Source organism: Cuculus canorus, chromosome 8 (genome assembly GCF_017976375.1).
Source record: "Cuculus canorus isolate bCucCan1 chromosome 8, bCucCan1.pri, whole genome shotgun sequence".
NCBI lineage: Eukaryota > Metazoa > Chordata > Aves > Cuculiformes > Cuculidae > Cuculus > Cuculus canorus.
This window is the reverse complement of record NC_071408.1, coordinates 28,795,237-28,819,709: the sequence shown is the minus strand read 5'-3', so window position 1 is coordinate 28,819,709 and position 24,473 is coordinate 28,795,237. Positions and strand designations below refer to the sequence as shown.

The window sequence follows — 24,473 nt, the reverse complement described above, 5'->3', positions numbered from 1 at the left end:
ATCCCAACACCTTCCTGGGAGGACCACCTTCAGGAGGCTCCTCCTTTTCTGCTCTGATCCCCTTATTACTCTCTACAACTCCCTGAAAGGAGGTTGTGGAGAGGAGGGAGCTGGGCTCCTCTGCCAAGTGACAGGGGACAGGACAAGGGGGAATGGCCTCAAGCTGCACCAGGGGAGGTTCAGGTTGGATATCAGAAAAAAATTCTTCACAGAAAGAGTCATCGGGCGCTGGAACAGCTGCCCAGGGAGGGGGTCAAGTCACCTTCCCTGGAGGTGTTCAAGGAACGGGTTGATGAAGTGCTGAGGGACATGGTTTAAGGGAGTGTTAGGAACTGTTGGACTTGATGATCCAGTGGGTCCTTTCCAACCTGGTGATTCTATGATTCTATGATTATATTCTCAGATCTACATGCCAGACACGTTTAACCCCATGTGAGCTGCCAGGCTTCTGCCCCCCTGCACTGCAGCTCCCTGGGGATGGGGCAGAGCAGCCACCACAGCCCCGAGCCCACCTAAAACATAACCTCATCTGCTCTGTTAAAGAATAAATGAGTAGTCCTCCCAGCAGGGTCAAAGTAGACAAGCAACCAGCTGCCAAGCACTGAGGGATGAGACTGAGAGATATCCTGGATTAATAAGCCTGGGAAGGAGTTGTATTTTAATGTCTTTTAAGACATTGCTGAGACCAGAAGTAAAACACTGCTACTAGCACGAGTCCATAGGATTGAAAAGTACATTGAAAAGCCCAGAATACCTCCCAAAAGAGAACTGAAATGTATTACTTCAGCTCTCAGATTTGTTTCCTACCTTACCTGGAAGATGTTAGGTATTTCCAACAACTCCAGCATGTATTGTATTTTACAGGGAGCTGTTAAGATGCCAGAATCCAGAAGACAAAACACAAGGCAGTGACTGCAAAAATAAAGCTCAGTTAAGAAATAAGGCATTGAAGAGTGAAAACTGGCTGACCACTAAAACAAGGCAGTAGGTTCTCCTCTTCCTGGCTCCAAATGTTACATTCCCTCTCTGAAAGGTGCTTTAAGTCCCTGGCTTGTATCAGCTATCCAACACCTGACTCAGTCATCCCCTTTGAGTTACGTTCTCTGACGTGTATTATTCACTTTTGTATGCACTGTGCTCTATAAATGTCTTAATAGGTAGAGAATTAAAAAGACATTTTACAGTGAAATTGAGGTTTGAGAGAGATGGGGCAATTAACCGTGTGTCAGAGCTGCAGGAAATGCCATCCCTGTGATGATGCTTCTTCCTCTGGAGCATGATGGAGAGATTCCCGGGCTATCAGGGACAGTAGCGCTGGGAAACCTTCCCAGCCTGACGGTACCAGCCTTGCGAATCTCTTGCTAAGGGTAAATGCTGCTGCTCCCTGCTTTTAACCCCAGCGTGATCCACGTGGGCACAATGAGCTACAACAGAAGTGCGGAGTTGCCTGCCTCATGTGTTGTTTATCATACTACAAACATGACAGGAATGCAAAAATTATCATGTGCGTATAACTGCATGGTTCGAGATACAGGCAGGACTCTGAAACGAGTGCCAGAGGACAGGGTTGTCTCGCCCCAGCGCACGTGCCTGCCTGACGCCACAACCCGCGCCGCCAACAGGTTGCTCAGCTCTGCAGAGCTGGTGTGGGGAAGGTACATGTCGTTCTAGTGTGTCTTGCTGGAGAGGGGAGAGAGAAAACTGGGAAGGAACAAAGCGGGACGCAACGTGCACAGAAACCCTGTGACAATGCACCGGGGCTGACTGCACCAAGTCAGCGAACTGATTTGTTTGCCCAAGAGCAAGCGTTGTGCCACAGACCCGTTCTCTCATGGGCACAGTTAATGAGGAACGTATATATGGTCTGTGAAAGCACGGGCAAAAACAAGCTGCAGCCCATCTGTGGAGCTGGGGATCTTCTCCCAGCACCACCACTGGGATGTTCTGTTCCCCGCAACAAAACATTTCAGGCAGAGGTAAGGTTAAATCATGCTTTAATCACACCCTGGAATGACAACACATTGAGGGACAGAGCAATGCTGGGTGCAAAACCGTGGGGCAGCGGGATTGGTTCCCCAAACCCCACAGGAGCACCGTGGCAGGCTCCTCTTCCAACTCCACCAGGCTTCCCAGGTGCGGTAAGCACCATCTCCTTCATCCTCGGCATCCAAGCAGGGCCGGGAGAGCAGCAGCAGGTCTGGTGTCCCTGTGCCAGCACAGCCCTGCTGGTGTCACACTGGGGAACTGTGGGGCCAGCCGCCTTCAGCCTCTACCACCATTCCCAGCCCACCCTTTCTCCCCACTCCTCTCCACTCCTTTCCTCCTGCCTGCAGCCGTGTGGGCCCAAAAGCTGAGGGCAGGTGGGAAAGGACAGGAAGGGAATGGAGGTGGGGGGACAGCAAGAAGCTGCAGCAGTGGTGGCTGGGCTGCAGGCTCAGATGGAGAGGTGCAATTCCCTCTCCTCTTCCTCTTGCATCTGCTCGTTTGGCTGGATGTAGTTGTCCTCGATGAAGCCGTCATCATCCTCAGCTTGCAGGTCTGCATCACCAGGCATGCGGTGGCTCTCGCTGTCCCCTGGGCCTGAAGAACTCCTGTCCCAGCCGCTGCCATCCTCCATGGGGCTACCTCCAATCGAGCTGGTTTCAGGCAGCGGCCGGTGGCGGTAGCTGGCAAAGTTCTTGTGGAAGAGCTTGCACTTGGCAGCCAGAGCGATCAGGATGGAGATGCCAATTGCTGCCACCAGGAATCCTACCAGGTATGGCCAGCTCCTTCCCCCCTTCCCAGTGGGGGGTGTGGTGGCTGCAACACAGGAAAGGCACATCAGGGCACGACAGATTAGCTTGTGGCGTACCTGGTGGTCCTCAGCAGCCATCACTATGCAGCCAGCACTGGACTGGCTATAAACCAGAGAGGGGAAGATTTAGGCTAGACGTAAGGAGGAAATTCTTCACGATGATGGTGGTGAGGCCCTGGCCCAGGTTGCCCAAGGAAGCTGTGGCTGCCCCTTCCCTGGAGGTGTTCAAGGCCAGATTGGATGGGGCTTTGAGCAGCCTGATCCAGTGGGAGGTGTCCCTGTCCATGGTAGAGGGGTCGGAATTAGATGATCTTTAAGGTCCCTTCCAACCCAAACCATTCGATAATTCTATGATTCTATGATTGTTTTCACTAGAAGCAATAGAGATGCTCTTCACTCAGGGCTGGCTGCCGAGGGTGCATGAATACTGTGGGGAAAACTCTCTGATACCATCACCGTGGAGTCTGTGCTGTGTGGCCTTGTGGCATCTGCTACTTCTGTTGCAAAGCCCCCAAAATCTCCAGGTGTTGGCCACCCTCCCCCCTAAGCCACTCCTTGCCACATAAGGGCACAGCACAGCATCTCCAACTGCTCTTCCCTCGGGGATTACAGAAGGTAGGAGAGAGCTAGACTTTATGGACACCCCCCAAAGCTGCACAACTTACTGTTGCTGTGGGTCACTGTGATCTGCTGCACCGTGCTGACCCCCCGAGGAAAGCGCCGCTTCATCTGGCAGCCTAGGTCCTGGAAATCCAGAGCTGCGACCTCCTGGCCCTGCAGCCCCAGGGGTGATGCACAGGTCACCTGCACAGCTAAGAGACACATGGGCTAAGGTGGGACAGGGAGGTCTTCCTCCATCCCCCCATCCAGTTTAGAGAAAGTGCTGCCTGCTTGCTCCTGGGTTGATGGGATCCATCACAAGGTGCTCCTGGCCCTGCCCTCCAGCCTGGCCAGTCCTCAGAAAGTCAAAAAGCACAAACAAAGAAGAATTTCCTGACCAAGGAACAATGCAAGTGGGTGACCATGATTAGGAGGCTCCTTTTAACTGGATCATGCCAAATTCATGGAAACTGATAAAAACTGCAGTGTCACAGAGATAGTTTTGCCTGGGATCCAGGCTCAGAGGGTTGGAGCCTCATCCTGCTTCACAGGAGGAGCTGCCAAGTGCTCAGCAGCTTTTGAAAATGTGGACACTCCATGCAGATACATAAAGGCAGATTTAAGGGTTGAACTGCACATGCAGCCCCTTTCCCAGCAGATTGCCTAAATTATCTGTCTGCTGCTCCTAGAAATGTTTGGTTTCACGTGTAACTGCAAGTGAGGAACAGGCACAGGTTTCAATTCTTTTTCCCTCAATGGGGTGGGAGAGATCCATGGAGAACCATCTCCAAGCCTGCCCAGGGAATAGAGCAAAAGGATCGAGTGAGACCCCTGCACCAGGGGTTCCTCCTGGCTGACACCTCTCCTGCCACCCGCTCCCATCCGCTCACCTTGCCTGCGCTTTAGCCACTGCTGCAGAGGGTGCGCAGCACAGTCACAGACCCAGGGATTCCCTCCCAGTCGGACCTGCGGGATTGCCTCCATCAGCTGCAGGTTCAAAGCGTCCAGAGACACTAGCGCGTTGTGTTGCAGGTCCAGGTGGAAAAGGGCCTTCAGCGGCAGTAAGGAAGGGACCTCAAGCTCCTGCAGATTATTATTCCTTAGAAGCAATGTGTGCAAGTTTCCCAGTCCCTTAAAAGCGTCCCTGTGGAGGTAGGCAATGCTGCAGCTGCTCAGGTCCAGCAGACGCAGTGCCTCGAGGTTGGAGAAGACTGCTGGGCTCAGCGCCAGCAGGGCATTGCTGGAGAGGTTGAGGGACCGCAGGGAAGGGAGAGGCATTAAGAGAGTCCCATGAATGGGAATGACCAAGGAATTGAAGGAGAGATCCAAACCAGTGATGTTGCTTGGAAGAGAACTCGGAACATGTAGGAGGCTCTTCCCGCTGCAGTCGGCCCATCCCTGGGAAAAGAGGTGCCGTGTGAAATGAGTTCTCCGTGCTGGGGAGGATCTCTAGATCAAGACCCCCCGGAAGTTCAAATGTCTTAATTAATTATGCTTGCAGAGTTTAAAGAGCAAAGGCACAGAGTTGTAAAGAACATGAGCTGCCAGTTTGGTGTGGGCCAGGATAAACAAAGATGAGCAGGGCAACCTGGGACAGCCTAGGGCTGAGAACAGCTAAATGAAGTAAAGAAGGAGCACAGAATGCCGGGGAGAAACCCTGACAGAGGAGATGAGTGTGAAGGGACCAGGATGTCACCCTCCTGTCCCCCTTTCCAGGGCAGTCGCCATCTGGATTCAGCTCACAGGCCCCCTTCCTCTTCCTCTCCGCTATCCCCACTTCCAGCCCCCAGGGAGGTTTCTCGGGACACGAGGGCATCCTCCCAGCTGGGGCAGGGAAGCAGGTGAGACCTGCCTGCCGGGAGGGTGGGCAGCCAGCAGCAGACTGGGCTGAGGAGCAGGGGGCACCTGCACCAGTTACCCATGTCAGGAGCTGCTCCCCACAGCCTGTGCAGGATGCTGTACCCACACCTCCAGCCCTCCCCTGTTCCTGAGGACACAGTGCAGGTTGCAGCAGCTTAGTACGGGCTGGCTCCATCTGTACTGGTAAATAAAACAGACCACAGACCATTTGTTTTCCTAAAAAGCCAGCAGCGCATGTTGGATAGATTGATCTGCCCAAGTGGATGGATCTTCTTTTGTCTCCCAAAACAGGGTGGCCAAATTCAAACTGGTTTTGGAGAGTAGTCCCCAGGATGTGTTACTCCTGCCTGGGCTTTGTGTGGAAGAAGGGCAGCTGCCCAAACTGAAGCTACCAGAGAGCAGGTTGGCAATTTAACAGCTCTGCTGGGCAGCCACAGGCTCCTGCTTGATCCAGAGTTTGGGTCCTGCAGGCAGAGTTGCCATGCTGGAAGTTTGCTGCAGTGCGTGGTCCTGGATTTCTAGGTCTAGCTGCTTTCCAGCTAGCTGCTCTCTTCTTCGCCTCTGCATTCAGCTCTGGAGTCCTCAGCACAGGAAGGACATGGATCGGTTAGAGCTATAATGGGCCTGAGACCCAGGGGCACTGCACAGGTCCTGGTCCTGTCCCAAGCTCAGACAGGGCTGGGCTTGGAGAAGCTGGGGAAAAAGGCACACGTGTTGAGGGAGTATCTGGAAGCTCAGCGGGCAGCGCTGCTCTGTGCCATCCACCTGCGACAGCCGCTTTTCCTGCCTCCTCCCAGCTCCCGCCCGGTGCAGCCAAACTGCTGGCTGCAACGCTTGCTCCCACAGGAAGGATTGGTTGTATTTCCTGCTCCTCATCAGGCACTTGGGGATCCTGACCCCACGGTTGGCCAGCGTGGCTCAGTCATTTCATCCCTGCACTTGGAAGAAGAGAGCAAGGAGCTGGGAGCCCCCTGGGGATGCGCCCCACTGCGTCTTGCCATGCAGCACCCTATGGGCAGCTGCATTAACGGTGCAGCCAAGAGCCCTTCAGAGTCAGAAACATCACAGCTCGTTGTGTCTTGAGCTGTGCAGAGCAGGTGGCACAGTGCCACCACCCCCACCATGCTGGCAGCACCGGAGTGAGGTACCCCTGCCCACCCTCAACTGTTGCCCATGCCAGAGCCCCCTCAGCTGCCCTACCTGGTGGTCCAGGGCGCAGGGGTGTCCCATCACCACTGACCAGGCGCAGAGGAGGCTGCACACTCCGAGCAGGCAGGCAGGAGCCATTTGGCTCCAGGAAACTGCCAAGGCAGAAAAACAAGTCTCAGGGAAACCTGGGAAGCTGGTGGATCCGGCTGTGCCGGCCAAGGTGTGGCCACGGCCGCACAGCCCGGAGTCCACACAGAGTCCCCATGCCCCAACCACACAGCCCACCTGGGAGCCAGCCCGGCTGTGACCACAGTCCCGCTCCTTCCCGACGCTTGGTGCAGGTGAAAGGTGGCGGGACTGGTTATACATTAACCACCATGCCCTGCCACCTCCTACCCTCTGCCTCCTGGGACTGGGGACCACGGCATCTGCCTGATGGATTGTAGAGTGCCGTGGGGGCTGCCTGGGGAAAACACAGCACCAGGAGGTGCTGGGGGCTAGAGAAAGAGGGGGACACCCCTGCGGAACCCTCCTCATTGGGGCCATGCTGGAGGAGAGCAGCTGTTCCCCATCTCCGTGCATCCAGGGCAGAGGCATAGAGCAAGCCTCGGCTGTGGGAGTTGGGGCTGAAGCAGCAGGAATGTTTCTTACAGTAAAAGCCTTATTGGGATTCAAGTGGAAAGGTGTTTAAAACATGCAGCAAGCAGGCACGTTCCTGAGGCCAGCAGTGGCTCTGCGGTGTGGGCTTTCCAGCGTCAGGGAGCTGGACAATAACAATGTGACTTCCTTGAGGAGCACCCAGGGCTCTTCTGAACGTCCCAGAGGATGAGGGTGCCCCAACACCTCCAGCACCCCCTGCACAGACCCGCCTTTCATCAACAGTGCTGCCTGCAGGCGGAGTCACACAAAATCTGGGAAATCAAGTCAAAGCAGCATCCCGCAGGGGGTTTGTGGCATACGGTTGGGTGGGATGTGTTCTCTTGGCCGTGGGAGCTGGGGCCAGTGAGCAGGCAAGGGCTGGCAGACCCACAGAGCAGGGGGAGCTGCTGGCAGCTCCAACACTCAGCTGTGCTTCTGCAGCAAGAGGGAGCCCCCAGTACTCTTTCTCACTCCCTGTTCCTTGCACTCAGCTTCCCATTCCCACTCCTGCTCACCAGCTGGAAGCCACTTGTCAACAAGAGCACCACAGCTCTGCAGTTTCCACCTTGGTGGCAGCCAGGACGGAGAGTCTCCACTTTCCCCAGCCACCAAAGGTCTCCTCCATGGCCATGCGCCCCACCTTTTCCTTGGGGAAAAGGCTTCCCAGCAGCCCATCCTTGGTCCTGTGAGTGTGCGGCAAACACAAGCACAGCCATGCAGCTCCCTGCTCCCCATCTGCCCTGCCGATGCGACCAGGTGGGCTGCCTGCCCGCTCCAGGGCTGCTCTTATGCCGCATGGCAGCACCCCTTAACCCAGACATGCAGGACCTCTCCAGGACCCGCTGGGAGTGTAAAAGAAAACAAATGTCCAGAAATGCAGGGCTAGGAAACCTTGCTGAGGCAGCCCAGCCCATCAGTGGATCTGCAGGGCGTTTGCGTTTCCTATCAGGAAACGTATCAGTGCGTTATGGTTTCTGGCATGCGGTGCCGTGCATTTGAATGTCCAAATGACAACAAAAAAGGGGTATTTTTGTCACTCTTTTTTTTTTTTTTTTTTTTTAGTCCATTGTGATTCAGCAAAAAGGTTGAGGTCTGTGGACTCAGCAGAAATTCAGGTGCTTTCAGTGTGCAGTGTCCTCTGCAGACAGTGAACTGGGGGAAAAAGCCATTTATTTATCTACTCATGTACCTCCCCCCACTCCTGCGTCTGTAGTGAGGGACTGGGAAGGGACTTTTTACAAAGGCGTGTAGTGAGAGGACAAGGGGAAAAGGCTGTAAGTTGGAAAGGGGAAGATTTAGACTAGACAGAAGGAGGAAATTCTTCATGATGAGGGTGGTGAGGCACTGGCACAGGCTGCCCAGAGAAGTCATGGCTGCCCTATCCCTGGAGGTGTTTAAGGCCAGTCTGGATGGAGCCCTGAGCAGCCTGATCCAGTGGGAAGTGTCCCTGCCATGGCAGGGGGGTTGAATTGGATCCACCCTTCTAACCCAACCTATTCTATGAGTCTATGAGTCTATGAGTCTATGAGTCTATGAACATGTTGATGAGTCTCTGACCCCACTTGGCACCGAGTTTCCAAGCAAATGGGAATTTGCAGGGCCTCAGGAGGTCATCGATGGCAGGAGGGCATGGTTGCCCAGATCCTCCATGGCCCACCATGCACTCAGCATTAACATTGCAGTTGTGCCTCAAGTGCCCCAAGGGTCTTCCTAAACCAGGGCCTCTCATCTGCACATGACCCATGGCAAAACAATCTCCCATCTTTTCTGTATCCTTTCCATCCCTTCTGTCGTGGCGAGGTGGGATGGCTGTGCTGGGGGACCCCCTGCCTGCTGCCATCCCTCCCTCAGCACACCAAGGGCACCGCACTGCCCCAGAGCGCTCTGTAAATAGTCGGAAGCGATGAATGGATTTCCACTTCCTCTCCATGTGTGCTTTAGATTTTTGGCCGGATACAACACGGGCTCTGGACACACCAAAACATGAGGCTCTCTCCCCAACCGTCTCAGCTTTCACGTGGGAACAGCGCGATTCCTGAAGCAGCGCGGGGTTTGGTGGGTTAAGCTGATAGGGGATTCCTGGGGAATTTGTTTGCCAGGCAAAGAGCCCAGTGCCCACTGGAGACTAAACGTTAGGAAGAATTTCTTCACCATGAGAGTGGTGAGGCAGTGGCCCAGGTTGCCCGGGGAAGCTGTGGCTGCCCCATCCCTGGAGGTGTTCAAGGCCAAGTTGGATGGGCTTTGATCAGCCTGATCCAGTGGGAGGTGTCCCTGCCCATGGCAGGGGGGTGGGAACTGGATGATCTTTAAGGTCTCTTCCAACTCCAACTATTCTATGATTCTATGATTCTATGATTCTATGATTCTGTGACTGGGACAGCCTGGCCAGAGAGGTGCTTGCGGGACCCCCCAGGACAGGACAGGGACAGCGGGGCCGTGCTGTGCCCGTGCCGATACCCACGCCAGCACTGTCTTGGCAAAGCACTTCAGGAAAGTCAGGTGTTCTGCTGCTTTGTGCTTCTTCCCAGTCTTGTTTACTGTGACATGGAAGGTTTTCTCCTCTGGCAGTGTCCACGCTGCCATGCAGGCTGGCATTTCATCACCCTGCCTGTGCTTCTGCTCAGCCCCTTTGAACCCCGTGATGGGCTTCTGCGGGTGTGAGCCAGGCCCCGGCACAACACGGTGGGACATCGGAGCGCCAGGTCATGGTGGCGGGAGGCCGAGGTGCCACGAGGTGTGTACAGCATCGCTGCACACCACTCGCCAGGGGACAGCCTGCACGGGGCAGCTCCCGCCAGCTCCTGGAGTCAGGGCCGTCTCCAAACAATGGGTGGAGAGCAGGAAACGCTGCATGGGAAACAGGATTTGGCTCCGCCGCCAGCCACGGCCCCTTGGCCCCTTTCCTTTCCCTGCTCCAGAGAGCCCTTCCCACAGCCATCGGCCTCAGGGCTCCATCCAAGGGATGGGGATGCTGCTGCCTGCACAGGCTGAGGTGTGAGACCCTCCGCACGGCGAGTGAGGAGCGGGGTCAGGACACCTCTCGGCATGGCTGAGGGAGCCCTCAGCACACAGCTTTAGCCCTCAAGGGGTGGCCTTCTGCCCCCTGGGAGAGCTGCCACCAGACAAGGCACCTTCTTGGCTTCTTTGCCACCAAGCCCCAATCCTGAACAGCGGGGCGGCCACCAAGCAAGTGGAGACGGGGACATCTTCCTGGCTGTGCCCAGGCTATGTGCCAGAGGAGGTGACCCTGGCTGCCCCAGACACTGAGCAGCAGGGCGGAGGCGAGATGGGGGTCACGGGCAGGGAGCAGGAGTCCTGAGCCATCGCTCACACGGAGCCTCTAGGCAGCCACGGACTCCGGCTTGGATCCTCGTGGCTTGGACATGCCTGGGATTTTCTGACCTCTGCCAGATTCGGGACACGCTCCAAGGACATGGGATTCCAGGTTTATCTTCTGCTTCTCCTCCCATGGCTGGCAGGTAAATCTCCCCTTTCCCTCTGCCCCAGGGAGGCTTGATGGGATGGGGCAGCTGTGGGAGCTCAGTGGTGCCATCAGAAGAGAGTTCGGAGGGAGGAAACATCCCTTTGTGATCGGCCATTTGGAGACCTCAGAGGCCCGCAGTGCCCCTCCCCAGCACGGGACCGGAGTGTGGGCAGCTTGTGGAAGGAGAGGGCCCCTGGGACCCCCATCCTGCTGCATGTTCGGCTCATGATGGGGGTCTGAGCCCATGGGGATCTCCAAAAGGAGAGTGGAAATGTCTGCCGTGCCATCCCCATGGGTCTGCACTCAACCTGGCTGTGCCCTGACAGAGCTCCTGGCATGGGGTGGACATCCTGGAAAATGTCCTAGAGATGGGGTGACATCTGGATGAGGAGGGTTTGGCCCTGAGGCAGGGCTGGGACACCTGTGTCCATGACGCCCTCTTGTGCTCCCCTACTCCAGGGGCCGTCCTGGACATCACTCTGATCGCCAACGTGCAGAGCCTGTCCCACTCCGACTTCTACCTCTCCTGCATCATGGGGGAACGGGATGTGAGCTACCTGCAGATCGAGAGGGAGAACAAGATCGTGATGACGCACCCCAAGACAGGCTTCCAAAACTACCGCAACCGCAGCAACTATGTCCAGGCCAGAGGTTTCTCCATGGCTGACCTGGTGGGGATCCTCTACTGCCTGGGGCGCACCCCCACCGAGCAGGGCCAGGTGGTCTACGTGCACAACAGCCACAATGGTGAGCAGCTGGTGGGGTGGTGGGCAGCCCTTTGTCTGCCATCCAGGTCCATGTGGGAGCTCTATGCCCTGCACTTTGCAGTCTCAGCAAAGGGTCCACTGGCACCAGCAGCATGGAGAGGGGAGGGATGTTCATCTTGAGGAACATGGTTGAACCCCGTGGAGGCACGTGGGAACAGGTGGCAGTGCGGGCAACCAGTGGGCTGGGAACGGTGCCCGGGAGCGGGGCAAGGTCCAAAAGGAAGTCAAGTGCCCTTGGAGGAGGTGGTGAGGGTCTGGAAATCATTAACCAGGGCAGAGGGAGGCCGTCAGAACTGTGCCAGTCTCACAGCACTGCCACAGGATCCAGGGAAGAGGTTGTGCCGGGGTGCATCTCCAAGAGCCTCCCTGCCACTTCAGCCGTGGGGTCTTGTCAAGAGACACTTCCGGAGTCCATTGCAGCACTGCGGTCTTGTCTCCCACTCCCACATTTTTGGGCCACATAAACCAAAAGGGCCTCCCTGCACTGCCCAGCGGCAAGGATATCACTCAGGGCAGCACCCTCCCCTTCGACTTCTGCTTTCCCCCTTGCAAAACTATCAGGACTGACGTTTTCTGTCATACACATTTGCTACGCGATGCTTTCTAGATGTTTTCATCAAATTTGTGCTAAAACAGTTGACCTTTTGCTGAGAATGAGAGCGAGGGGAATAAAAATTTCCCTGCTTGTGATAAAATACAGCTTTAGCAAGCAGCTCTAGTGCCTCCAAGCCGGGGAATAGAGGCTGCCAGTGGGGTTGGAGCATCACCTAAGGAGCAGGGGCAAGCCAGTGCCCTTGGCGAGACGCTTGACTGAAAAATGTCAGCGGTTCTGTTGGAAATGGAGCCAACTGGTCTGGGCAAGCAGAGCAGCACTGAAGGAGAGAGGCAGAGGCATCAAGACAAAGTAGGGATGGGGGGTGGTATGGCTGGTGGCAGGGCAGGTGAGGAGCACAGAAGGTGCTTTGCACCCCCTGATGTCCCTGTATATGTGTCACAGAAGATGGTGACAGCTCTGGGCCTCCTTCAGCAGAAGAGGGTGTCCCATCTTGGTGGGGGTTCCAGCCGGTCCCCTGTTCCTGGGTCAACATAGAATTAGAATAATTGAATCACAGAATCATAGAATGCTTTGGATTGGAAGGGACATTTACAGATCACCCAGTGAGCCTCCCTGTAGAAGCAGGGATAGCTTTAACTCCGTCAAGTTGCTCAGAGCCCCATCCAACCTGACCTTGAATGTTTCCAGGGCTGGGACCTCCACCACCCCCCTCGGCAGCAGTGCTGTGGAGGAGCTGGTCAGTGTCTGGGTCCAAGCCCCTGCAGGAGTTTCAAGTGTCGAAAGCATGGCATTTCTCTAAGTGCAAAACAAGCTGCTGTTGCTCTGTTTAGCTTAGAAAAGAGGTTAAAAAATAAAGGAAAAAGTAAGCAATAAAATGACATCTTTGCAGGGGGAAGGAGGGCTGTGTGCAGAACCCACCAGGGAGGCTTGGCACGTATCGCCTCTCTTGTTAAGTCCAAGAGTGCACCAGAGCAGGCCAGGGTGATGAAGCAGTGGGTGGGGATGCTGTTAGAGGAAAGCTGGCATCTCCCAAAAGGTCATGCATGAAGAACATCATAGGAAGGATGATAAACTTGGGAAGGATTACTGTAAAAACAACGCAAAGCAGAGATCCTGAGGAGCAACATCAGAAGGGTTTAAATCTGGCAATAAACAACTTTTTACAGTATCCAGAGCAGAAAGACATTTGCAGAAAACCAAAAATATTTTAGTTTTGCTTCCTTGTGCGCAATAGAGAACTTTGGGAAAGTTACTGAGGTAATCTGTCTGCAATGCCAGCACTGGTAGCAGGACATGGACAATCAAGAGCCAAACAGAGCAGAGCGGCGTTGCCAGGTTGGGCTTGCTGTGAGCAGGGCTGAGCCCTGCCTGTGCAGCGTGAGCAGAGGACAGGCAGCAACGATGCTTGTGGGACAGCAACCTTTCCTAAAAGCTCTCTGGTTAGGGAGTCACAGGCTTATAAACCCAAATTGGAACTAGGCAAACTAGAAGAATTTGTAGTAAAGAGCAGAATTTGTGGTTATGTGGTCCCTGAGAAAGTGGCAATGTGAGTTTGCAGTAGGATGGCAGTGGTGAGGATGCTGTGGATGAGCCACTTGACACTGTCTGCTCAGCTTCATGGAAAAAACTGGGAAAATTCCCTTCCAAAGGCTCTTTGAGAGCAAGTCTGCATCCAAGGAATGCAGGGGAGGCCTTTGCATGGATAAATCACTGACTAAAAGAAAGGGAGGAAGAATAGGAATTAACTTGTGACTCTTGTCACGCGAGGAAGTCCCCATCGGTGTGGAATGAGGTCTCTGCAGGGACCTGTGCCACCAGTTGTAGTTATAAACAGCTGAAAAAGTGGATGTTATGACTGCTGTCCCCAAACTGCCCAGAGAGACAGGGGGTGGCTGAGCACTGCGAGGGCTACAGGCACTGCTGAGCCGTGATGCAGTCACAGATAAAATTCAGCATAGGTGAATGCAAAGCACTGTGTTTGGGGATCCCCAGGGAACGTGTCGGGTTCTCATTCCAGTGAGTGAGACAGAGCCACATCTGTGTGCCCCTTACAAGGGACTGCAAAGTCCATGGAAGAAAGAGCCCAACTAAATGGTAGGTGGGGAGGTGATTCCAGGGAATTACCAGGATGCGTGACCTGTAGTGCCCTTCTCCAGGTGTCCACGGCGTGTGCGCCGCTTCCTCCCGGCCCCTGGTCTCACCGGGGCAGGACATGGGGCTGGATGTTTCTTGGCTCCAGCTCCTCGGCGTGGCTGCTTTGAGCGTGCACAAGCTGGCAGGAGCCAAGAGCCAGCGCCTGTTTGTGCCCTCTTTTGTGTCTGTCCTGGCACACCCAGGGCTTGGTTTCCCAGGCTTTAGCATATTTATAGCCCTTCTGTGTTCCAAGCTGGGCTCTGGCTGACTCACATTAAGACACTGAGTGTTCATTGCTGCTGCACCTGGGACATCAGGAAAACAGTCATGACAGAGGTACTGGTCTGTTGGGCTGGCGTGGAGACCTCTGCACGCTTGTTTCCCCTCGCCACCCCTCGCCTGCCCTGCATCGCTGCCTGTGGCCGCTCCACACCTCCCAAGCTGGCAGCAAGTAGGGGGCACCGTGAGGGTTTGTCCCAGCTGTCACCTCCCCAGGATGCCACCACCACCATCCCTCACCAGGCTGGGGCTGGCCAGAGGGCAGGGTGACCCATCGCACTCTTCAGGGTCTGCCTGCAGGGGATGGAGGGGCCGAGAAGGGAGCATCGATCCCTGTAGAGGCTTGAGGGGTCCTGGCTCCCACACGGGATGGACAGGGAGAGGGGTCATGATGTCCCAGCAGAAATGTGTGGTGGGTGCTGACTGTGCCAGGGCCATGGTCTGGGGGTGCCAGCACTGCCCTTAGGTGTGAGTGCCCTGGGGCTAAGACCACTGCTCAGCCTGTTTCTCTTCCTCCTCCTCCACAGCCCACCTTTTCCCAGTGAAGGCCACACAGTCTGTGAACATCGCTGAGCCAGCCACCTTCTCTGCCAGGGTCCTCAAGAGAAAGGAGACAGACGTTATGTGGAAAAGAAATGGCAAGTGGCCCCTAGAGCAGGCACAGGGCTGGGGCTGCTCCCAGCTGGTGCCCGGCACGGGCTGTGAGGGCATGGAGAGCTCCAGGTCACCCTCTGTCCCCTTGCAGGCACCTACTACCAGACCACAGACCGGGGCGAGGTGCGGGGCAATCTTGTCACCCTGACGCTCCCCAACGTCAGCGTGAGCGAAAACGGTGTCTACAGTGCCACGTTCATGGGGGACAGCCCTCTGTGGAGTGCCTTTTACCGCCTGATTGTGAGAGGTGAGTGGGGCTCTGCCTCCCCGAGACATGGGGACAGGTACACTGCCTTCATCCCGGAGCCACCCTGTGCCCCCTCCGCTCTCCCCACAGCCTGTCCCGCGAAGAAATGGGGACCATCCTGTGAGAAGGACTGTCCCAACTGTCTGAATGGTGGTGTCTGCCATGACCACGTTGGTGAATGCATCTGCCCCCCCGGGTTCATGGGCACCCGCTGCGAGCGAGGTAGGTGCCCAGGGCATGCATGGTGCCCCCGCTGCACCTGCAGACCCGGATACCACGGCTGAAAATCCCACGTGCATTGCCAGTACCTCCCCACCAGCAGTGCCTCCTGTTTCTGGAGCAGAGCTGGGCTATCCACCTTCTCAGCAGGACACAGCTCCCTTGCCTGCTCAGGGTGGTGACACGGGGCTCAGGCACCCTAGCCGTCACCACGCAATACACAAGGCAGACCATGTTTGTTTTTCCAGCCTGCCGGGAAGGCCAGTTTGGCCGCAACTGCCAGGAGACATGCCAGAGAGCCCAGGGCTGCAAGGGATTGAGCTTCTGCCTGCCAGACCCCTACGGCTGCTCCTGCGCCTCAGGCTGGAGTGGCTCCCGCTGCAACCAAGGTATGGGGGTATGGGTGTCCATCAGCTCACCCATCCAGCCTGGGCTTCCTCCGGGGCCCAGCTCTGCTCCCCAGCAGGAGCAGAACCTGTGCAAACCTCTCCCAGCCTCTCCCTGCCTGCACCGGCTGCCCATGGCCTCTGTCCCTGTGGTCCTACACCGTGGCCAGGGGCAGCAGTGCACTCTCCTCTTCCCGCAGCCTGTCCCCCCGGATTCTATGGCCCCGACTGCGCCCTGGCATGCGCCTGCCGAAACGGAGGCAGCTGTAACCGCTTCAGTGGCTGTGTCTGCCCGGCGGGCTGGCACGGGCAGCACTGTGAGAAGTCAGGTGAGGTCGGCACAGGGCTGCAGCGGGTTTCTATCCTCCACCTTTGGGTGGGCTCTGGCTCCTTCCTCACCAGTAACTGGGGGGTGCATCAGACACTGGTGTCACCAGCTGGGTCAGCAGCGCCCCTTCTCCTGAAGAAGTAGCCCTCAAGTCTATGGAAAAGAGGGCACTGCAAGGGGATCATCTCCTTTAGCTCCCTGGTGGGATTAGCTGTGCCAGGAGCATTGTTGAGCCTGGCACATAGGGTGGGGACCAGGGCTGGTCTGGAGCACCTGGCACGGCCCCCTGGCACCAGGGCCTGGCTGTAGCCAGGACAGGGCAAAGGCACCATCCTCTCTTGTGCCTGGGGGCCAGCCCTAATGCCAATTCCTGTGTGCCAGACCGGTACCCCCAGATCATCCAACTGGCCTCAGAGCTAGAGTTCAACCTGGGCTCAGAACCCATTGTCAGCTGCGTGGCCACTGGCAACCCACTTCCCGCCAGCGACAGCGTGGAGCTGCGCAAGGCTGATGGCACCGTGCTCAAGGTACCACCCCCATGCCCTTGCCCCCACCAACATCCCATGTTGCCAGCTCGGTCAAAAGCATCCATCTCCCCACTGGTCTGCTGGGAAGCTTCAGGCCTGTGTGGGGAGCTGGGGGGCTGAGCTGGGGGGCTGATGGCACCCTTTGTGCTCACAGCTCATCAAAGCCATCATCGAGCCGGGACAGATCACCTGCGAGTTTCAGGTACAGCACCTGACGAAAGCAGACACAGGGCTCTGGGAGTGCCGCGTCTCCACACCCGGGGGCCAGGACAGCCGGAAAGTCAAGGTCAATATCCGAGGTGAGGAATGGGTGAGAGCATGAGTGAGATAAGCTGGGGACGATGAAGGAGGCTGATGGCACAGTGTGGCAATGCCAAACTCCCTCCACCGCACTGGGTGTCACCCATGGTGTGCAACAGTGCTAGCAGACAGGTTTGGGTGGTGATAAAAGACTTCCCTGACAAAGCTGGAAGGAGTCAAGAGTTGGCAGATGTAACCATGCTCTGCTCCGAGTCCCACTGGTGTCATTCCCTCCTTCCCTGCCAAGTGCCACCAGCGCCCCTGACCCCGCCCCGGCTGCTGGCCAAGCAGAGCCGCCAGCTCGTGGTGTCACCCGTGGACTGCTTCTCTGGTGACGGACCCATCACCTCCATCAAGCTACTCTACAAGCCCAAGGACGACAACTCAGCGTGGTCATCCATTGTGGGTATGTGTCTGCTGAGGAGTGGAGGGTACAGGTAAGACCTGGGCAGGAGGACACGGCTGCCCAAGCCAGTAGGGGTCTGAGGCAGACAGAGGTCTCCATCCTGGGACCCCTCTGGTGATGCTGAGGAAGAAGCCAGTGGCAGGACAGATTGTGGGTCATGAGCATGGCTTTGACATGGTTTCTTGGCCAACAGTCGACAACAGCGAGAACATCACCCTCATGAACCTCAGGCCAGTGACCGCCTACATTGTGAAGGTGCAGCTGAGCCGGCCAGGGGATGGTGGGGAGGGCAGCAAAGGGCCCGAGGCTGTCATGGTGACCGAGTGCCTTGGTGAGCCTCCATCTCCCTCACCTGACCCTAACGCTGATCCTACACCTAACCCTGCATGGTGCAGGGTCTGCAAAGACCCTGGGCTGATGCCCTGTGAGGTTGCGCTGCCTTTTTGTTCACAGAGCCCACAGTCAAGCCTGTGATAGAAGGTTGGTCCATAGAGGAGAAAAACACACTACACGTTACCTGGAAATTGCCAAGTAACCACGAGCCAGCACATGGGTTCATCGTCCACCTCTTTGACTCCGCAAGGCATCTGGTCTCTGAGAAAAACATCACATCCATCTCCGTGCTGTCTGCCCGCATCGGAGACCTGGAGTTCAATAAGGAATACGGGCTGGAGGTGCTGGTGTACCACTGCACCAGCCTGGGACCCCCTTCTGACCTCTACAAGGTCATGATCAATAGCAAAGGTGGGTCCAGTAGAACACAGGCAATTATTGCAGGGAATTACAATAATAAATCAGTTATAGTCATGACAGTGAGCATCCCCAGGTCCAGCTGTTCCTGTATCCCATCTCTGATAGGGCATGAAGAGCTGCCTGGAGAAAAATGGGTCCTCCTTTCCCTGCTAGACCCCTCAGCCTCCAGCACCAAGCAGCTGAGAAACATCCTAAGCTGAATGTGACATTCAGGACACCACAAGTGATGTTCACAGACCTGTCCTATGCACCCTTACCCAAGCCCTGATGGACCTGTCTGTACTTGCAGCCTTATGACACCCCGTAGCAACAAGTTTCTTGATATAATTATACTTCTCATGAAAAACATTCTTTCCCTTTGGTTCACTTTGACCCCCATCCTCCTGGTAATTTTGCTGGATGGCCACTAGGGCTTGGGGAGACCTGCAATCCTTCACTTGGGCAAACGCATGGATGCCTGCAGCTCTTCATAAGGGTGGGAGACTGTGGGGAGGTGGAGCATCAGCCTGAACAACATTTCTGGCAGCTAAGAGGGAAGGAGTGCAGGAGGCCTTCAGTGAAGTTCGGTGTGTGTCAGGAGGGCTGGTGGGCATCAGCCTTGGAGGAGGTAAGGTTTTCCTCCCTTGTTGCTTGCAAGAGCTATGTGTGATTTGGAGTTTGGAGGTTAGTGATATGGGCACGCTGTGAAGATGGAGAGGAGGCAGTGGAAACTTCATGTGTGAGGGAGGATTGAAGAAAGAAAACAATCCAAGGGCAAGTGAGCACACAGACATCTAGCCTGGCAGTCTCTGGGGCTGGGAGCATTTGGGGTGCAGTCCTGCCCTACTGTTGTACCTGGAAAGCAGCTTCAGCTCCTCCTGTCCCTCCTCCAAGCAGGGGCTGGGGTTTCCTGGTGGTCCATCAAACCTGACACAGCTTTGGCTGCAATTGCCATCCATGGGATCTGATCCTCGCAGAAGCGTTCGGCTGCTGCAGTGCCAGGAGCTCTGTCCTGGGACTGACCTTCTCCTCTCTTTGTTCCAGGGCCCTCCTCACCACGGTTGCTCTCAGCAGAGTCCGTGTCCAGCACCGCTGTCAGGCTCTCCTGGCAGGTCCCTGAGTACCCCAACGGGGGCATCACCAAGTACATTGTGGAGCTGCAGCAGGTGGGGGGTACCAGCGAGCCCCAGTGGATCGACACCGACAGTGGCACTGAGACCACCAAGATCGTCAGGGGCCTCAATGCCAGCACCACCTACCAGTTTCGTGTCCGAGCCAACTCCCATGTCCCAGGGGAATGGAGCCAGCCCGTGAAAGCCAAGACCCTGGGGGACGGTGAGAGGGGTGTTCCAGCAGGCAGAGGGCTCACGACTCTGCTGGACCATGGGTGCAGCATCTGGGTCAGCAAAGAATGACCAGGGTGCTTGTAGTAATCTCAGAGAGTGGCTCTGAAGCAGCAGCTCAAGGCCAAAACACTTGTGGGTCTCCTCAGAAATCACGCTCCTCCCTGTTCTGATGGGGCAGAGATGACATAGGGACAGCACAGTATCCACAGAGTGGCTCTGCATTGGCCAGGGTGTGAGGGGCTAGAGGAGCAGGGCAGAGCCGGCATGGGAGGAGCTGGTAGCTGGACCCAAGGATGGTTGGAGGTCCACAAACCAGCAGGTTTGGTGTCAGAGACCAGGCAGTGACCCTCACCCTTGTGCCACCATGGCAGCAGTAGCTGAGGATATGGTTGTGGTGTTTTCATGGGGTCCCAGAGTTGGGAGAGAGCTTCTGTCTTGGTGCTTGGCCACCCATGCAGCCTGGGCAGGACGTGGCCGTGGACCACAACCCTCCATCCCTCCTTTCGGCAGGAGCGCTAAGCGTGCCACCCAGCCTGGGCAGCCAGAGCACCGAGCAGGCAGGAATAGACCAGCAGCTGCTCTTGGCCATCATTGGCTCCGTGTCCGTCACCTGCTTCACCATCCTCTTTGCCCTTCTGGCACTTTTCCTCATCAAGAAGAATTTTTTCCACCGGCGCCGCACTTTTACGTACCAGTCTGGCTCGGTGAGTGCCGCCTGCCCCTCCAGGACCGTGTCCCCAGCTCCCCACGTCCCAGCCCGATCCAGGTCACGCTCCATAGCCTCCAGTCCGGACACAGCCAGACCTCACTTCCACGCGGAGAGGGTGCGGAGCCCACCCTTGCCCACGACGCCTGCCCTGCCGGGACTGCTGCGCGGGCAGAGAGGTGCCCGGTGCCTCTAACCTCATCCACTTCCATCTGCCAGGGGGAAGAGACCATCCTGCAGTTCAATTCGGGAACCCTGACCCTGACCCGACGGCCCAAACCACAGCCTGAGCCGCTCAGCTACCCCATCCTGGAGTGGGAAGACATCAAGTTTGAGGACATGATAGGGGAGGGGAACTTCGGGCAGGTCATCAGAGCCATGATCAAAAAGGATGGCCTGAAAATGAATGCAGCCATAAAGATGCTGAAAGGTGAGCATGGGAGGAGTCAGGCAGAGTGGGCTGGGGGATACAGCTGTATGCTGGGGCTGAAAATGGAGAGGATCCATCAATGGGGGAGCGGAAGAAGGGCCCTTGTTGTAAGACTGAGGTGTCCATCCCTTCTTTGCTTCCAGAATTTGCTTCAGAGAACGACCATCGGGACTTTGCCGGGGAGCTGGAGGTGCTGTGCAAACTGGGCCATCACCCCAACATCATCAACTTGCTGGGTGCTTGTGAGAACAAGGGTGAGGGCCATTCCTCTCTCCCCTATCCCCAGCCCCACGGCCCCTGCCCAGCTGTGTGTTCCTCTTTGCTGAGGAAAGCCCCACGAGCTCAACCTCCTCCTGCCCACCAGGCTACCTGTACATCGCCATTGAGTATGCTCCTTATGGAAACCTCCTTGACTTCCTCCGCAAAAGCCGAGTCTTGGAGACAGACCCAGCCTTTGCCAAGGAGCACGGCACTGCCTCCACCCTCACCTCCCAGCAGCTCCTCCAGTTTGCTTCAGATGTAGCAAAGGGGATGCAGTACCTGAGTGAGAAGCAGGTACGTTCCCAACAAAACATTCTTTCCCTGGGTTCTGGGGACTCCATTCCAAGACACAAGACCCCTGGCCAGCAGGAGGGAGCATGTGGCTAGTGCTCACTGTTGGCTTCTCTTTCAGTTCATTCACAGGGACCTGGCAGCCAGGAATATTCTAGTGGGAGAAAATCTGGCCTCAAAAATTGCTGACTTTGGCCTCTCCAGAGGCGAGGAGGTCTATGTGAAGAAGACAATGGTGAGGCAGGAGTGAAGCATCTCCATGGGGCCTGCACCGATGCCAGTGGGCAGGACCCCCGCCATCAACAGGAGTGACCCACCATGTTGGGACTGGCTGGGTCACAGCTGCCTTCTGTCCACAGGACATCCCCCTTTCCTTGACAGTAGCTCTCTCTTTCCCCAGGGCCGCTTGCCGGTTCGCTGGATGGCCATCGAGTCCCTGAACTATAGCGTGTACACCACCAAGAGCGATGTGTAAGTCCTGCAGGCAGGGGCACCAGACCTGGGGCACAGATGTGGCTGCCTCTGGTCCTCTTCGGGGTGGTCAGTGCAGCAATGCTTTTGCTCTGGGTGCTGCAAGGGCTGGAGGTGATGCTGCTGCATCTCCTTGGGGATCTGCCAGCTCAGCTCAAGTCCTGGATGCCTCCTCCACCCTGGGCTTTGCCCCATGCTCATCACTGAGGCATGGCTGAAGGCTCCATCACTAGCTTGGTTCTTGCCCTTTCAGGTGGTCATTTGGTGTACTGCTCTGGGAGATCGTCAGTTTGGGTAAGGCTCTTCTGTGTCCCCTGCCTCCACTCGAGTCCCTGCAGGTCTGATCAGAGGGGACAACCCTCTGTCAGAGGGGACACCCCAGGGACTGTCCCGGCTGCAGCCATCTGTGTCTCTGGTTGCAGGGGGGACACCGTACTGCGGGATGACGTGTGCTGAGCTCTACGAGAAGCTGCCCCAGGGCTACCGCATGGAGAAGCCACGGAACTGTGATGATGAAGTGTAAGTGGGCAGAGAGCCCTGGCTGACCGTGGCACCCACATTCCCCTGACCCCAGTGCCCCACCAGCTTGCAGTAACTCCTGCTTTATTCTCCTCTTCAGTAGGGCTGACGTATAAGCTAAGCTCCCATACCCCAAGCACGCTTGCTGAGCTTTGGTTTCCCACCTGCTTCCCCCATCTCTTGCAAACAGCTTTTCTGTCCCCTTTACCCCACTTACGCTGTGCCGCTGTCTCTCTGCCCCCAGGTACGAGCTGATGCGGCAGTGCTGGCGTGACCGCCCCTACGAGCGCCCGCCCTTCGCCCAGATCTCCATGCAGCTCATCCGCATGCTGGAGGCCAGGAAGGTGAGTGGTGGCATATCAGCAGGAGGGATGCCCATCCTGCTCGGGCTTGTCTGAATGCTGGAGCATCCCTTGGGCTCAGGGCAGAGACATCCAGCAGCAGAATCTGTGTGACCCCACCAGTCATGGCGGTAACCCCAGCATCAGATTTTTTGGGTGTGGGGATCCCCATCACCTCCCTCCGAGGCACAGCACCTGCGAGCGTGCTAGTGAGAAGGTAGATGTGGACACAGTCACAATCGGCTCCTGACTGAGGTTTTCCCGCAGGCCTACGTGAACATGGCCCTGTTTGAGAACTTCACCTACGCAGGGATTGATGCCACCGCCGAGGAGGCATGAGGCTGCGCTGGCACCACGCAGAGAGGCAATGCTGGCTCCAGCCTGCTGGGACACTGCTGGGCGGACAAGGGACTGCCTGTCCCCATCCACGGCCAAGCGGATAAATGCCAGTGCCCCTTCCTGAGAGCGCCTTCCCGGCAGCAGGACTGTGCCATCCTCTCTCTGGCTGTTACCCAGCATGTGCCAGCCATGCAGGCGTGCTGCAGCCACCGACACAGCCCCACGCTGCCAGGGGGTAGGCTGGGACGGCCCCCAAGGACCAGCAGCAGATGGGCATTTGCAGCAGAGTGGGCAGGAGAGGGGCTCTCAGGAGCCAAGGTAGGGCCACCTGAACCCACGGACACAAATGCCCAAGCCTTGGAGCAAGAGGGGAAGCAGCGACCCAGCAGCTGCCTGCCCTGCGGCTTTAGGCTTGCAGAACTGCCAGCGGCACTGTGAGCATTGCTGCAGCCTTGGGACAGGGCCACCCCAGCCACTGGAAGCAACCAAGGGACAGCGTTGGCTGAGCACAGCCTCCAGCTCTGCAGTAACTCTTCGGAGGGGCCAGCTCTACCTTATGGACAATAAACATCGTGCAACAGGCAGCCAGGTCCAGAGGAGTGGAGATGGGGGCCCAGGTCTGCCCCTCTGATGACACTGGCGAACAGAATGCAGGGCCCCAGTGGTCTGCTGCACTGTTGGGCACTCCTTGGGATCCTGTCCCCATTGGGGTCCTCTGATGATCCCCAGGGATGCCCCAGCACCCACAGAGAAGCCCCAGGTCTCATCATGCTGTGGGGATGGGTTTTCTTAGTATCCATCTGGGATCTCTCCTCCTGCAATTTAAGACCTTGTCCTGTCCCCACGGGAGAACAGACTGTGTCCTTCCTTTGTGCCGCTGCCTCTTGCATGCTTCAAAACTGTTCCTGCAGCTTCCTCTCCATTGGCCGCTCTTCACAGGAGTGACCCCGTTCCTCCAGATGGTCCCTGCAGGGCTGTGCAGCTCCACACCATTCCCACCCTGGCCAGCTGGCACCTGCCTAGCACTGTGCTGAGCCACATCTTGCAAAGGGACCGTCACGTTCCACCAGCCTGCTTGAACATATGCTGCTGGGGCGATTCTCCCTCACATGCCGGTTCCTCAAGGATCGCCTGGGCTCTGCGTTGACCCTCACATGGGCAGCTTCTGCCCCAGGCCGCAGTCTCTCATCCTGCGCTGCTGCCATTTGTAACATCAACAGCGGGTGGGCTTCGTCTCTGTTGGCTTGAGCTTGCTAAGCCCTAGGTGGACCATCCATAGATGGTCTAGCTGTCTTCTGCAGTCCACAGGAAGCAAGGGCTGCTCCTTCGTAGCCCAGTATCCCAGCTGAAAGAGGGGGTATTTGCATTTGCCCTTCTGGACAAGAGTCCTTTTTCCCCAGAAGGTGTTTCAACCCTGTCAATAACATTTTGATTTCTCATTCTGGCCTCTAGTGCTCCTTAGTGTCCACCACAGCTGTTAGCAAGCAGCCTCTCTGCCCCATCACTAGGTCCCCAGTGAAACGGTGATGGGGACTGACTCTCACAAGCAGCCAGATCTGTGCCACTGACTCTGTCCCTCCTCCACCACTGGTGGGGAACAGCATTTGGGGCAGTGCCATTAGCCCTGTGCACACTGAGGGCTTTCTGCTTTCTGCCTCACTTACAGCAAAGCTCAGTAAATGGATGGAGAAGGAAGTGGAAACAAACAC

At 56.6% G+C, this 24,473-nt stretch overlaps 2 protein-coding genes across 3 annotated transcripts; one reads left to right on the top strand and one right to left on the bottom strand.

Annotated features, from left to right (window-relative positions):
- Positions 1-1,988: 1,988 nt before the first annotated feature.
- Positions 1,989-6,750, bottom strand: C8H1orf210 (chromosome 8 C1orf210 homolog). The gene is made up of 5 exons (XM_009558908.2): positions 6,689-6,750; positions 6,455-6,555; positions 4,285-4,792; positions 3,460-3,606; positions 1,989-2,799 (listed from the first exon to the last, which is right to left on the bottom strand). Exons 2-5 carry the CDS (start codon positions 6,539-6,541, stop codon positions 2,435-2,437), a joined length of 1,107 nt encoding a protein of 368 aa, XP_009557203.2. The 5' UTR covers positions 6,542-6,555; positions 6,689-6,750; the 3' UTR covers positions 1,989-2,434.
- Positions 6,751-9,934: 3,184 nt separating this feature from the next.
- Positions 9,935-24,372, top strand: TIE1 (tyrosine kinase with immunoglobulin like and EGF like domains 1). 2 transcript variants are annotated; one of them, XM_009558909.2, is made up of 23 exons: positions 9,935-10,521; positions 10,986-11,273; positions 14,789-14,899; positions 15,007-15,162; positions 15,253-15,384; positions 15,630-15,770; positions 15,968-16,096; positions 16,477-16,622; positions 16,777-16,921; positions 17,170-17,328; positions 17,522-17,659; positions 17,782-18,072; positions 19,105-19,395; positions 19,917-20,110; positions 20,332-20,542; positions 20,686-20,796; positions 20,907-21,097; positions 21,216-21,329; positions 21,495-21,565; positions 21,819-21,859; positions 21,988-22,084; positions 22,329-22,428; positions 22,693-24,358. In XM_009558909.2, exons 1-23 carry the CDS (start codon positions 10,476-10,478, stop codon positions 22,762-22,764), a joined length of 3,375 nt encoding a protein of 1,124 aa, XP_009557204.1. In that variant the 5' UTR covers positions 9,935-10,475; the 3' UTR covers positions 22,765-24,358. The 2 variants fall into 2 exon arrangements, with proteins under 2 accessions (XP_009557204.1, XP_053929410.1); XM_054073435.1 differs by having other exon boundaries at positions 10,374-10,521; positions 19,917-20,230; positions 22,693-24,372.
- The last annotated feature ends 101 nt before the right edge of the window (positions 24,373-24,473 follow it).

Bases quoted from the DNA above. Each gene is read 5' to 3' on its own strand.
- TIE1 (XM_054073435.1), top strand. From the start codon at position 10,476: ATGGGATTCCAGGTTTATCTTCTGCTTCTCCTCCCATGGCTGGCAG. The intron at 14,900-15,006 runs GCAAGTGGCCCC...GTCCCCTTGCAG, and splicing joins CGTTATGTGGAAAAGAAATG to GCACCTACTACCAGACCACA. The intron at 20,543-20,685 runs GTGAGCATGGGA...CTTTGCTTCCAG, and splicing joins AGCCATAAAGATGCTGAAAG to AATTTGCTTCAGAGAACGAC.
- C8H1orf210 (XM_009558908.2), bottom strand. From the start codon at position 6,541: ATGGCTCCTGCCTGCCTGCTCGGAGTGTGCAGCCTCCTCTGCGCCTGG. The intron at 4,793-6,454 runs GTAGGGCAGCTG...CTCTTTTCCCAG, and splicing joins CCTGCGCCCTGGACCACCAG to GGATGGGCCGACTGCAGCGG. The intron at 3,607-4,284 runs GTGAGCGGATGG...TGTGTCTCTTAG, and splicing joins GTGGCTAAAGCGCAGGCAAG to CTGTGCAGGTGACCTGTGCA.